Source organism: Gambusia affinis, linkage group LG14 (genome assembly GCF_019740435.1).
Source record: "Gambusia affinis linkage group LG14, SWU_Gaff_1.0, whole genome shotgun sequence".
Lineage (NCBI taxonomy): Eukaryota > Metazoa > Chordata > Actinopteri > Cyprinodontiformes > Poeciliidae > Gambusia > Gambusia affinis.
The window spans coordinates 26,977,064-26,992,035 of NC_057881.1; the positions used below are offsets into that span (position 1 = coordinate 26,977,064).

The 14,972-nt window shown below is 37.6% G+C and overlaps 1 protein-coding gene across 1 annotated transcript in view; it reads left to right on the forward strand.

Moving 5' to 3' along the window:
- The window catches only part of vars2 (valyl-tRNA synthetase 2, mitochondrial), a 40,259-nt gene that overhangs the window by 237 nt on the left and 25,050 nt on the right, over positions 1 to 14,972 (forward strand). The window contains exons 2-8 of the mRNA XM_044139160.1: positions 111 to 308; positions 1,435 to 1,516; positions 1,594 to 1,694; positions 4,920 to 5,041; positions 5,133 to 5,199; positions 6,253 to 6,350; positions 12,754 to 12,835. Of these exons, the coding sequence (XP_043995095.1) occupies positions 129 to 308; positions 1,435 to 1,516; positions 1,594 to 1,694; positions 4,920 to 5,041; positions 5,133 to 5,199; positions 6,253 to 6,350; positions 12,754 to 12,835 (732 nt within the window). The 5' untranslated portion in view covers positions 111 to 128. The remainder of the gene's footprint in view (positions 1 to 110; positions 309 to 1,434; positions 1,517 to 1,593; positions 1,695 to 4,919; positions 5,042 to 5,132; positions 5,200 to 6,252; positions 6,351 to 12,753; positions 12,836 to 14,972) is intronic.

Sequence of the window (14,972 nt, forward strand, 5' to 3'; positions counted from 1 at the left end):
CCTTAATTCCGTGTATATTAACTAAAAATTCTAACCTCTAAACAATGAAACTTACGTTAGAATTGATCAGGTTGTGCCTTTATATATATATATTTTTTTTTTATCTCTAGGGTGTTTCGTAGTTGAGGATGTGGACTAAAGGTCATTGTCCAAAGGCGAGGCTGGTAGTGAAGACAGCCACCAAACTGTGGTCCAGCAAGCCTCCAGAACCTTCTCGCCCTGTCTCTTCTGCTCAGCCGCGGCCACAAGTCCAAAAACGCAAACGCAGGCAAGAACGGGAAAAGACTATTCTGTCAGCTGAACATAATGTAAGCCGCGTAGACTAAGCACACAGACTGAACTACTAAAACGGAAACTTTATAAAGTGTGTCATTCCAGTCTATCAAATTTTTTAATAGTCAGAAAACTAACTTTAAGTGCATAAAATGCACAAGAGATTAAATTTAGTCAATGCTAATAGACAAGTTGCATCCAAATGATTTAACAGTTTGTGGAAGAACCCTTAGTGGCACTAATATGAGGAAACTGTACAGAGACAGCTACTCTCTAGTTAAGAGATGCTTGTTAGAGGTGTATGGACTTTTAGTTCACAGATAATTTGTCCAGTGGGGTTATTAAAGTATTCTGAATCTAAAATCTTGGTCATGTAATGGGTATTGAGAGCAGGACCCAAAATGCAGAAGGCACCAGGTAGGGAGGATCCAGGAATCAAGATGACCCAACTTTATTTTAACTTGGCAAGCTTCCACAATGCTGCAACTGAAAAACTTGACTGAAGGTTAAATTATTCACTTAAGGCAGGTGTATTGAATGGCAATTAGAAACAGGTGTGTGCCACACATAAAATTAGAAACAGGTGTGTGCCACACATAAATTTAAAAACATAGAGTAGGAGAAAAGTGCCACGACCTTGCAGTATCAGACTGGCACACTTGTGGGAAGTATGGGCACAGTCTTAATTATTTTCTTTCTAGGTGTAAAACAATAGACTTCAAATTGTCAAGAAATTACCTTATACCCCTTTTCAAAATACAGTTGCTTCTCGAATGTTATTGGTGGTTTCATTCCTTTGTAGCATTGTGTTATTGCAAAACTGACATACTCAAAAAACTCACATGCATACAAACCAGAAAAAATGAACTACTTTATAAAAGTATTTTCACTTGATAGTGATTAGTTAATTTAGAGTAAGATATCAGTGCTTTCTCTCACTGGGTGATTTCACTTTATCTGTCTGTCTGAATCTATCGATCTTATGTAACAAACTGACTTTATGTTGTCTTCTGTGTAGAGGCAAGGACCAGTTCGACAAGGGAACTAGCCCCTCTTTGTATCAATGATGTACACATCATTGATGGATACATGATTGCTACCAAAATATGATCACTATATCAGAAGAAACAGTGGCTGGTGAATACATGTTTTTGCTTTCAGAAAGTTGGAGATCAAACATTAAACTGGAGTGAAAAACAGAAAATAGTGTACACGACTCAAACACCTGCTGGGACAAAGAAAGGTGACTTTATGCACACATTGTATTAGTCTATGTAGTAATTTGTTCAGTTATTTGGGAATTTATGCGCTTGTTTTCAGATACCAGCTTGCCTTTCCCGTCTTCATACAGTCCAGATTATGTGGAGTCCTGCTGGTATCAGTGGTGGGAGAAAGAGGGATTTTTCAATCCTGACCAACATGTGAGAAATCTTCAAAAAAAAATTTTTTTTTAAATATTGATTCAGTTAAGTAAAGTGGTGACTTTTGGACGAGAAACATAATTTCTGTAAAATTTTTCATGTGCGTAATTAAAGGAAAAATTGTTGGGCATATGAGTGGTGAGGCAACAGGTAAGCTTGTGTAAGCTTACCTGTATGCAATCAGTTGGTTTGCAGTTGTATATTTTTTTTTGATAGTTTGTGGCCCTGTCGAGATGAAACATAAGATAAACAACCCAAAATTCTAGGTTTTACCTATTATTCCCAGGTGGCACAATCTAATATTTAACTTAGGTGTTGTTTTATTGTCCCTCCAAAATTGAAACCAGATGTTGACATACACAATATAGAAAAACAAGTCTGCATTTTTTTCACACTGTGATGTGAAATTAGCATAAACCTTTCCTGTTTAAATTAAATCGGATTACCAACATTTTTTTCTACTTGCACAATGGCGGATAATAAGAGATATTTTTTTTTATCTGAAAAGACATGTGCCAGCAAGGTGACCTACAGTTGATGTGGACCAAAATTCCTGCCTACTATTGTGAGAAGCCTGTGGAAGGGTATCCAAATACTAATGAAGTATATATAAACTTTTGACTTTAAAGAAAGTAATAAAAATTGCCTTAAAAATGATCTTCTACATTATTCTGGCATTTAACAAATAGATAAAAAATGGTAATCTTAACTGACTTAAACAGATAAATTTATTCTGATTTTACATCAGTTTGAAAAAAATTGTGTCTTTTTATATTGTATAACTTCTAGTTTCAACTGTATATTTGTAAATGTGCAAATTTGCTATTAACATGCCCAACAAATGGCTATCCATCCATCCATCCATTTTCTGTTCACCCTTGTCCCTAATGGGGTCAGGAGGGTTGCTGGTTCCTCTCCAGCTACATTCCGGGCGAGAGGCGGGGTCACCCTGGACAGGTCGCCAGTCTGTCGCAGGTCAACACAGAGACACACAGGACACACAACCATTCACACACACACTCACACCTAGGGAGAATTTAGAGAGACCAATTAACCTGACAGTCATGTTTTTGGACTGTGGGAGGAAGCCAGAGAACCCGGAGACAATCCACCATGAACAGGGAGAACATGCAAACTCCATGCAGAAAGACCCCGGGCCGGGAATCGAACCCAGGACCTTCTTGCTGCAAGGCAGCAGGTCTACCAAATGCGCCACTGTGCAGCCCCAAATGGCTAATAGGATATAAAATAATTATATAACAAACCTAAGTAGAGTACAAGATTGCACCAATTTTTGATCTATGCTCATAGTATCTTCAAACAATTTGCAGTTAGAAGTTAAAATTCCATTATACAACAAAGTAATTATCAGAAGTATTATTAACTGAGCCGGAAAAGGGTAGAGTGCCTTCTCCGGGTCAGGGGGGGTGTCCTGCCCCAAATGGAGGAGTTCAAGTATCTCGGGATCTTGTTCACGAATGGGGGAAGAAGGGAGCGGGAGATCGACAGGCGGATTGGTGCAGCGTCTGCCGTCAAGCGGGCGCTGTATCGGTCCATCGTGGTGAAGAGAGAGCTGAGCCAAAAAGGGAAGCTCTCGATTTACCGGTCGATCTACGTTCCCACCCTCATCTATGGTCATGAGCTTTGGGTCATGACCGAAAGAACGAGATCACGGATACAAGCGGCCGAAATGGGTTTTCTCCGTAGGGTGTCTGGGCTCTCCCTTAGAGATAGGGTGAGAAGCTCAGTCATCCGGGAGGGACTCAGAATAGAGCCGCTGCTCCTTCACGTCGAGAGGGGCCAGTTGAGGTGGCTCAGGCATCTGGTCAGGATGCCTCCTGGACGCCTCCCTGGTGAGGTGTTCCGGGCACGTCCCACCGGGAGGAGGCCCCGAGGAAGACCCAGGACACGCTGGAGGGACTATGTCTCTCGGCTGGCCTGGGAACGCCTTGGGATTCCTCCAGAGGAGCTGGTGGAAGTGGCTGGGGAGAGGGAAGTCTGGGCCTCCCTTCTGAAGCTGCTACCCCCGCGACCCGACCCCGGATAAGTGAAAGAAGATGGATGGATATTATTAACTGTGACTGGGTATTTAGGAAATGCATATGTAATTTCATTTTTCATATTGTGAAGTAACATCAAAAAACATCATATCCTTAATAGTCCCACCAGTACTCATTGATGTTATGTGACAATGATCATATAGACTAGAACAACAAAAAAGAGTTTTAGTGAAGAGTAAATAAAAACACAAGTCCATTTCATATATTTGCTGAGATTACTTTGAAAACTAAAAGCTCAATACCACCAAGAACAATCCAGATACCTCATAAATATAGTAAAACACACTCTGATAAATTACCCTTTTTTTTTCTTTTCAGCAAATCTGATTTTCCTTCCAAATATTGAGTCTATATGGGTTGACAACACAACATTCTTTTGTTAGGAAAAAAATAAGCCCTACATCATAACACTCACAAGGATGCCTGTTTTATATTTGGCATGTTACTGAACAAATTTTCACACTCACTCCTTGTTTATGACAAAAACAATTTTATGCAGCACTTTGCAAGCCCAATGGTTATAGGCAAGCATAATTAAACTTGAGATTCTTGTACTTTCTTTACACTACAAGTCTGTCTAAATGATATTGTGACAGTTTAGGTGCAACCTTAGGGTTTTTTTGAGTATACACATGGACAAAATTGTTGGTACCCCTCAGTTCATGAAAGAAAAACCCACTAATTCATGGACACATCTTGATTTAACATGTCCCTTTGGTCACATTATTTTCAGGGGTGCCATCATTTTTGTTCAACCCTGTTTCATGAGTTTATTTTTTTACGTAATTCTGTTGCAGCATGTTTGAAAAGCAATGTCTGACTTTCATTTGTTCATTTTCATAAAATCGTTATTCATTATTACCTTTGTCAGACCATTGGGTTTTTCTTTCATTAACCAACGAGTACCAACAGTTTTGTCCACGTGTGTAATTCAAATCAGTTCAGTAAGATTTTATTGTATCCACAGAGACACTACTAAGAAGCGTATGCCAATGATAAATTTAGGTTGTTCAGTCTCATCTCACAATAACAAATGATCCAAATATAATCTTACTCTGGATTAACTTTGTATTTTGGTGATATTGGAGATCTGGATTTCTGCCTGTTAATACATTCATTAATCTTTGTTATTGATTTCTATCTATGATGTATGTAAATTGGTCAGGAGAGATTGGCTCATCGTGTGGATCAGACGTTTTCTTTATGTATTCCTCCGCCAAACGTGACCGGTACTCTTCATCTGGGCCATGCTCTAACTGTAGCTGTACAGGACGCTCTGGTTCGATGGTAACAGTCAAAAACAAGCTTCATTAAGTCTCTGATCCTTAACATTTAGTCAAAAATATTTTTGAAATGTTTTCATTTTGTCATTTGCTAGGAGAAGGATGCAGGGTCACAGAGTCCTGTGGGTGCCTGGATGTGACCATGCAGGAATTGCAACTCAGGTATGACAACTTTGTCATCTTTTTTTGTCCTATGGCATAAGCCTGGGCGATGGACTGAAAATGATCCTACACTGAGATTTATGACAAAGACTGACATCATTTTATAGATAATTTTTGTGTTTTTTAAAAATGAAGAGTTGTTTTTGTCTTTTTTGACTGTAAATGTAGGATTTGCTCATGTTCCTTAAGACGCCGCGCTACTTGTGCAGTCTGTAGTCTCTACTCCATCCAATCTGTAACAAGAAGTAGACTCTGAGGCTGAGAAAATTGAGGAAATTTCAAATATATAAGTGACAGTAGTACTAGTATAAGCAAGACTCTATGTCTGCAGCCTGGAGACTTTCCATGTCTTAGCAGTTGTCGCATGGAGTTTGTCAGGTGACTTTAAGAATAGAATCAGAATTTGTCACTGATCATGTACATTGAGACAACATCCAACAACAAATATATACAATATAAAAACATAAATATGATGATATTTACAAAACCAACTAATACTTATATTTGGTATTTTGGTCATTCCTAGGAAAGGTCACCAATGTTTCATGTTTTCTCCAATTTTGGATAAAGCCTTCCATTGTGATTTGATTGAATCATAAAGCCTTAGAAATGTCTTGGCAACCTAAGACAAACTCATAGATATTATTGATTTTGTTTATGTGCTATTCTTTTTTCAATTGGAACATTGTGTTTCTGTTATGAGATCTCTTGGCGTACTTCAGTTTGTCCAATAAGTCATAGGTTGTATGATTTTCCCCAGATTTCTGCTGAGAGGGAATGAACAATATTCTTAGAAATAAACTGTTTGCTCTACCGTATATCTCTCCTTGTGCTTTCTAGGAGGCAGACAAAATTATCATGTGAGACACAATTACTAGGAAAACATAACAAGAGGCAATTGAAATCAAACTACATTTGAAATTTGGCTTGACATGACTCATCATATTCTAAACCTTGACCATGCTTACTATATCTTTGTTTGTTGAAACATTTGAAACATGTACTATATACTGCAGTGTTTTCTCACTCCAGTAAATGTTTTTTGTGCATTAGACAGTGGTGGAGAGAAGACTTCTGAGGGAGAAAGGGAAGCGCAGACAAGATTTTTCTAGAGAAGAATTTTTACAAGAAGTCTGGAAATGGAAAAATGAGTAAGTTTTATTTTTTTATATTTCTTCAAACCAATTTGGGGTAACACTTACTTTGAAGGGATGTGGATAAGTCTGACATGATTCTGTCATAAACATGACATAATATCTGTCATGAACATGGAGGCACTTCATGAATGTTTATGACTGTTATAATTAAAGGTACTTTTCCAATGGCAAGTCATGTTATAACTGGTTAATATCCGGTTCGGTTTTACCCCAGGTAGTGAGCTTTTCCATTACATAGTCTGTTCCTTGCTAATGCTGGCGTAACGTGACCGTGCAGCAACTGTGGTCAACTCTTTGCTGATGTTTGCAGTGACACAAAGGAGAACCTTGAGATTCTTTTTTTTTTTTTTTTTTTTTACTTTATTTATCAATTTTCACAGCATATTCTTTACAGCATTCAGGTTTTAAACAGCGCTGTCTTTCTTAACATACATAACCATTACACAAAACACACACAAAAAAAATAAATAAATAAAGTAAAAGCTTAAAAAACACATACACAAAAAAAAAAAAATAAAGACAAATGAAAACGCAAAAATCTGTTCATAGCTGACTAAAAGAATACAGCAGTAGTTTGTTTATGATAAGATACTCATCTTGAATGTTTCCATGTATTGTAAAAATGGCTGCCATGTTTTGATAAATGTAGCAGTTGAACCTGCCAGTGTTCACCTCATCTTTTCTAAATGCAAAAACCTCATGAGCTCTGAAAGCCACTGTTCATGTGTGGGTGGGGCCTTTTGTTTCCACCTCAAAAGTATCAAACGTCTCGCAATCAACGTAGCAAAAGCTGCTGTATTTGAATTATACTTGGAGAGGAAAATATTCGGGGGTATGATTCCAAAAACTGCAGTTAGAGCAGAAGGTTCAAATGTAACATTGTATATTTCTGAGAATGTATTGAATATAGATGTCCAATAGATGTGAAGTTTTGAACACGCCCAGAAAGCGTGAATAAGGGAGCCGACCTCTGACCTGCATCGGTTACATAAGGGATCAGTCTCTGGATAAAAGTTAGCTTTTCATTAGAGATATGCAACCGGTGCAGGACTTTGAACTGAAGGAGTCCATGTCTAGTGCATATTGAAGACAAGTGAACCCTGTGGAGAATGGATTGCCAGAGCTCATCTGTTAATGTAACTGCAAGATCTTTATCCCAACGCGACTTAATAATGGAGAGAGAAGGAGATTGTAGATCTAGCAGTATGGTATAGATCTTTTTAATCGCCCCCCTTTCATGGATGTTTATACCTATGATTTTATCCAGAGCTGTTTCTTCAGGCAGTTCAGGAAATGTGGGAAATCTATTTTTCACAAAATGCCGCAGTTGTAAATAGCGGAAAAAGTGTGTGTGCGGAATATTAAACTGTTCCATGAGTTGTGTGAACGAAGCAAAAATCCCATCAATGAAAAGGTGTTTAACTTTACTTAGTCCATTTCTTTTCCAAATTTTAAAGGCAGAATCAGACAGAGAAGGTGGGAACATATGATTTGAACAGATTGGAGTTTTAATCGACATAAAATGTTGTCCCAATTTTTTCCTACACTGCACCCAGATTCTCAGGGAATTATATAGCAGAGGGTTGCATTTATAGGTACAAACCTCTAACGGGAGAGCAGAGGTTAACAAAGCAGGTAAGCTAGTCTGGCCACAATTAGACGACTCAATCTGAAGCCAAGACGGGGTTTCTGTAGAAAAGTCACTCATCCAATATAACATGTTTTGTATATTTGCTGCCCAGTAATAAGACTGGAAATTTGGCAGAGCTAATCCGCCCAAAGGTCTAGGTCTCTGCATAAAATCTTTATGAATTCTGGGGGATTTACTATTCCAAATAAAAGCTGTTACGTGTTTATCTAGTGTCACAAAGAATTCCTTTGGGATGTAACATGGAATACACTGAAATAAATAAAGGAACTTGGGCAATATGTTCATTTTTATAGAGTTGACACGGCCCATTAACGATGGTGGCAGATCACTCCACCTCTGAAAATCTAGTTTAGTATTTTCAAGAAGTGGTACAAAATTTTTTTTAAAGAGATCTTTATATTTGCGAGTAACTTTGACCCCCAAATAGGTCACGTAATCTGATTTAACTTTAAAAGTAAACTTTACAAATGAAATCTTCCTGGCTTTAGAGTTTATACTAAATAATTCACTTTTATGTAAATTTAATTTATAACCCGAAATAGTGCCAAATTGTTAGAGTATGGTAAGAGCATGGGGAAGAGAGTCCAAAGGGTTTGATATATACAGCAGGAGGTCATCAGCATATAAAGATAATTTGTGCTCCTGATCAGCTCTGTAGATGCCCTTAACCTTATCTTCTGCTCGCAGCTTAATCGCCAACGGTTCAATTGCCAACGCAAATAAAAGAGGGGACAAAGGGCACCCCTGACTTGTTCCGCGATGGAGTGGGAAGTAACAGGAATATAATGAATTTGTTCGAACACACGCCATAGGTGAGGAGTAAAGTACCTGAATCCAAGAGATGAAATTAGGGCCAGATCCAAATTTATTTAATATGTAAAATAAGTAGTCCCACTCCACCCGATCAAAAGCCTTTTCAGCGTCAAGCGACACGGCGACTTCAGGGGTTGCAGTTGACTCCGTGTATAATATGTTAACAAATCTACGCAAGTTAAAAAAGCCATGCCTTCCCTTTACAAATCCTGTTTGATCAGAAGAAATAATATGAGGTAAACATCGTTCTAGTCTGTGAGCCAGGATCTTAGACAATATTTTTAAATCCACATTAAACAGCGATATTGGACGATATGATGAACATTCAGTTGGATCCTTATTTGGGTTTAATAACAGAGAAATAGTGGCTTGACGAAGCGTTGGGGGAGAGATTGCCAATTGAATGATTCAACAAACATGTTTCATAATAATGGAGACAAGCTATCTTTAAAGGTCTTGAAAAACTCAACTGGGTATCCGTCTGGTCCCGGAGATTTTGCATTCTGCATTGAGCCAATTGCAAATTTAATTTCTTCTACAGTAATCTGTTCCTCCAGTTGATCCCTAAATGTAGAGTCTAAAGTTGGGATCCTCATTTTTTCAAAAAATGTGTCAAACAAACCAGGCATTTTTAAAGACTCTGATTTATAAAGGTTAGAGTAAAACATTTTAAAACTCTCATTTATTTCTTGTGGATCTGTAGTAATCTGTCCAGATTGGGTTTTAATTTCAGGAATTAAGTGTGCAGTTTCAGATTTACGGAGCTGGTGTGCCAAAAGTCTAGACGCTTTCTCCCCATGCTCATACCACATACTCCTGGACTTAAGGATCATACGTTAAGACTGATCGGGAGAATTTAGATTAAACTCAGTTTGCAAGGTCAATCTTTGTTTATATAAATCTGGAGACAGAGTTATAGAGTGCTGTTTGTCTAATTGTGAAATCAGATCTGTCAATTCAGATAAACGTTTAACCTTTTGTTTTTTAATATGTGAGCAATAGGATATAATGTGACTGCGTAAAAATGCTTTCAAGCTTTCCCAAACTGTACTAAAAGCTATACCCGGTGAAATGTTTATTTTTAAGAAAAATTCAATTTGTTCCGAAACATATTGTACAAATTCTTTATCTGACAAAAGAAGAGGATTGAGTCACCAAGAATACACAGAACGTTTGTCTGGAAAACTAAGTTCCAAAATAAGTGGGCTATGATCAGATATAAGTATACTATCATATCTACAAGTTTTAATATTAGGAAGTAGTTTTTTATCTGCGAAAAAGTAATCTATGCGTGAATATGTTTGATGAACTGCAGAAAAAAAGGAATATTGTCGGGAATGTGGATATAAATATCTCCAAATATCTACAGCACCGTAATTCTGTAGAAAAGATTGTAAAACTATTGAAGACTTCAGGAGTGAAAAGTTTTTGGTCGAAGAGCGATCTAATACTGAGTCCATGACAGTGTTCATGTCTCCTCCAAGTATCAGTTGGTGAGTATCAATTAGAGGGAGGGAGTGAATCAAGGTATTGAAGAATTTAGAGTCATCAAAGTTAGGGGCATATATGTTTGCTAAAATAATAGGAGTGTTATAAAGTGACCCAGTCACAATTACTGGCCATTCGAGTCAGTCGAACCTTGAGATTCTTTTTCAGATGAACTCAGATAAACCCAGATATTTAATTCTGTTTGTATTGCTGGCCCAAACATAAGCTGCAAAACACGTCCCATATAAAACCCGCCGTCCTGTTCCTTGATGATGGTTTGACTGGTTAACTGCTAAGTCGGGATGTCATACAGCTAGCTGTTTATAACAAAGTGTTTGATGATATAACTTCTATGTCTGACACGGTTCAGGCATTGATGGACGCAAGGACTGAGCAGTGAATTCAGAACGTGTTTATTGAGGGATCGACTTTTTCACAGTCAGAAAGGCCAGAGTCAGAGCCAGCGACTCCAAATCCAGGTCAGGCAGTTCCTGACCTGTCTATCTGACCCTGTCACATCTCAGAGTCGGACAGATGAGGGATCAGAGCCAGGGAGTCCAAATCCAGGTCAGGCAGGTCCAGATCTCAGGGTCAGACGGAGGGTCAAAAGCCAGAAGGTCCAAATCCGATCAGAATCCAAGACAGCTAGCAATAGCTTAAATTATTGAAAGCTAACTTGTTTTAGGTAGGGGGCAAGATAAAGATTTCTTCATATTTTTGGCAGACTGCATGTAAGTTGGTGCTCTGCTGCCTCTGTCTGGTGGACATGTCAAGACTACAATTAAATAATGTCATGTTTCAAATGCAAAGTTCATAAGTGCTTTGTAGACATCTTGCTGGAATACTGTAGGATTAATTAGATGAAGAAAGTTATGACTAACAACAAATGACACAGTAATTTAATATAAACTCATAAAGTTACATGTCATAATATATATAGGACACAGAGGTTGCGCTCTAGACTGTTTTGTTATCCGTCATCTTGACAACATTTTAAAAAAATCAGTCAAATTCTATTTCTACCCGTCAAATTATAATAACATTAACATCAGCTATTTAGCCCCATTTTTATGTGCTTTAGTTAATATTCACCTAGTTGAACATCACAACCAGATCCCATCACACATAAAGCAGATAAACGCATCTAACGTTTTCTCCGTGGTGACAAAACCCACTGACTGTGGCCCCAATAACTTATAATAAATGAAATTAAATGATTCCGGTCTTGTCCAAAGCTAACCACATACTGGCATAATGTTAGCCTTATCTTGAAAAACATATTGGGATATGGAATACCCAGATCATGTAAAACACTCTACCTGGGATGCCTCACACACGATGTAATTCAAAAGGACGATGAATATCTGTTGAAAATATTACTTTCTGCATCAAGGAAAACCATCACAAAATTATGGTATAGACAAGACCCTCCTGCAGTGGAGCAGTGGCTGAGCATTGTGGAAGAGATTTTCATAATGGAGAAAATCACACATAGACTAAGACTGCAGGAGGACAAGTTTGATGTTAAATGGGAAAAATGGAGCGACTACAGACGCAAGGAGAATGCCACTCTTGTACCCAGCTAAATATGGACACGGTTGACCAACATTGTGTATGAAGTTGAATGTATTGATGCCTCTCCACTGTATGTGTTCAGAAATGTTCAATAAAAAATAAGTATAAAAAAAAAAAAAAAAAAAGAAATTAAATGATTCCACAAAGTACTTCACTCGCTGGGGTCTGAACACATAGTGCCTCACAAATTCCTTCTGGTCGCATCCGCAGAGAAATCAGCGGTAGTTCATCAGTCAGTTGGATCTGTCTGATCCAAACCGATCAATTGAACCTGTGCGCTTTTCTGATTTTTATTTATTTATTTATTTTATTTTTTTTGCGCGATTTCGCTTCTCCGAAACGGACAGATGTTATGTCTGCCGAGCTCCTGCTGAACGCCGCTCTCCTGATTGCGGGAGGGTAATGTGCACTGAGAAGGCTCCATTTTTAAAACCGCAGGATGAGTTACATTTAATTCGTCGCGTCTGCATAGATTGTGCAGCGCACTGCCCATGTTGAGTTCTAACTTCTGCACAGTTGTTTATTTCCTCAAGCTAAACTACCGGTTCCTCTGTTTAGACTATAAATGGATTAGCTCAACATTGCATTCTCTTTAGTTTTCTCTGATCTGTATGTACTGTAGACTGGAATTAAACGCGCTCTTTTTACTAAGACATTTTAAACAATGTCAACTTTGCATTAAAAGGGTCATTATTTACTGAATGACAGTTAATTGCAACAATCATAAACATTTATGAAGACTCCTTCATGTTTATGACAGTGTCATGTCACCTTTATTGCCATCCCTTCAAATAAAGTGTTATCTAATTTGGTTGAATGATGTGCTCAGTGTTTGCTTCAGTCTCCCTGACCTCTTCTCCTATGTCCCAGGAAAGGAGAAGAAATTTATCACCAGCTGAGGAGGCTTGGTGCTTCTCTGGACTGGAGCAGAGCCTGTTTCACTATGGATCCAGTGAGGCTTTTAATGACATATATTCCTACCCTGCAATATCACCCAGTGTTTAAAATGTTTGTGTGTAAAATTTACATCTGTTTGGCATTCTGAAGAAACGAAAATAGTAATAGCCTGTACTGTCAAATTGTCTTTAATGAAATAGTAAATAGGTGTCATACTACTTAATTGGCTACAAATTAATAGATTCTAGAAACTCAACAAATACACTTGTATTTCATTGTTGCAGGTCTGTGTGATACTACTTAGCAGTATGTCAAACATCATATGAAGCATCTCTAGTGCCACTTTCCATGTAGAAACCTAAGGCTGTTTCACGAAACTAGGGTAGCGGATTAAGAGGGGTTTTTTCTGGCTTAATTAAGCCTTGATTGGGTTTCATAAAAGCAGTAGCACATAAGTTACCCTGGCAATTTATTCTACGTAGCCAATCTGTTATAAACCAGGCTAACAGCCAGGCTTAGCTGGTGCCTTATCTGTTAAGTCAGCGGTAGCCTGTGTACTTTTTAAAGTCTAGTTAAAAAATTACAACACCTAGACTCTTCAAACCTGGAATAGGTTATTCTCAACTAGTAGACGAATATTTAAAACCAAGTGTGGGATTTGTGAAATTTTATGCGATTTGTGAAACTTCAATAGGGGTGACTTCAGCTCTCTTTGCATCTGGACCACATGAGAATTGAACTCCTCCTTCTCTGAAATGTCATTTATTTTTCAGTTTCAGCTTTTTGTTTTCTTTCAGAAAAGATGCTGTAGGTAGTGAAAAATTAGCTGAAATTGCCCTTTATTGAAGTTTCACAAATCACAATCTTGGTTTTAGATATTCTGCTATTAATTGACAATATTTCTAGTCCAGGTTTGAAGAGTCTAAGTGTAGTTTTTGAACTACAGCAGTTCTAGTGTGGTAAAGATACATAAAAAGTGCTGAGATTGCTCTTGCCCTCGATATTTTTTAACAAATGAGATAAAGATTTCACAAATCACAAGCCTGGTTTTAAATATTAGTTGACTATAATCAAGTCTAGATTTGAAGGGTCTAGGTTTTGGAATTATAGCAGTTTTAGTGTGGTCCAGGTACATAAAAAGTGGTGAAATCTCCTTCTATTGAAGATTCACAACTCACAAACTTGATTTTAAATATTACTATTTAAAATGCAGAATTATTACTTTTATGGGAAGTTATGCTGATTATTCTGGTCTATTACTATTAGATCAGAATAATCAGTTCAGGTTTGCAGAGCCTATATGTTATAGATTTTTAACTATAGTAGATAAAAGATGATGAAGGTAGTAAAAAACATTTAGTGGAATCACCCTTTACAGATTTTCCAAATTGGAAGCTGCAATCTGAAACCAATTTCAGCTTTGTATTGTAGCAGCAGTTTTCTTTTTATTTACTATGGTGTGCTTCAATTCCGCACCATGCAATAAAAGATTTTTGTATGGTGTTAGTGTAGCATCAGCAAATCTGTGATCAAACTCATGGTCTGCTGAAGAAATCTGTTGATGCACATTCACCTGAATTACTTTAAAGTGCATCTTCCACTTTCAATATTTGTTGAAACCTTTGTATCGTAACCGGTCTGGAATTCACATTTTTGGTTTCAAAATTTCCTTTATTTCTAAATAAAATATATTAGTACCTCCTCTACCTAGCCTGCTACTGCTCCACCTAAAAATGGCGCCCTTAGTGATGACCGTTAATGACGTAGATTGAGGTCGATTGAGGAGAACGTTCTTGTGCAGCTAAAAACAACAAATAAGACCTGGAGGAGTTGACCAATCCTTAGCATTAAATTGGTCACAAGTTTAAGATTGAAGGCTCACAGGTGAGCCAGAAGCCCCAACGGTTGACTACATAGTAAACAGAGATCATTTAAATGATAGAAGAGCAGATATTGGAATGGAAAGCAACATGCACACAGACCGGGAAATGCTAACTGCAGTGTTAACTTCTAAGAGAATTTTGGAAATGGATCTTTACATGTACAGATCTTTAGATATTTTTATGGGAATATATCTACCAACATAAGATAGATAAATAATAATCATACATACAAGTAGGCTAAAAAATATTAATATCTCTGGAAGATTTAACAACTCTTACTTTCTCCACCGACCTTCTTCCAGCTCAAAG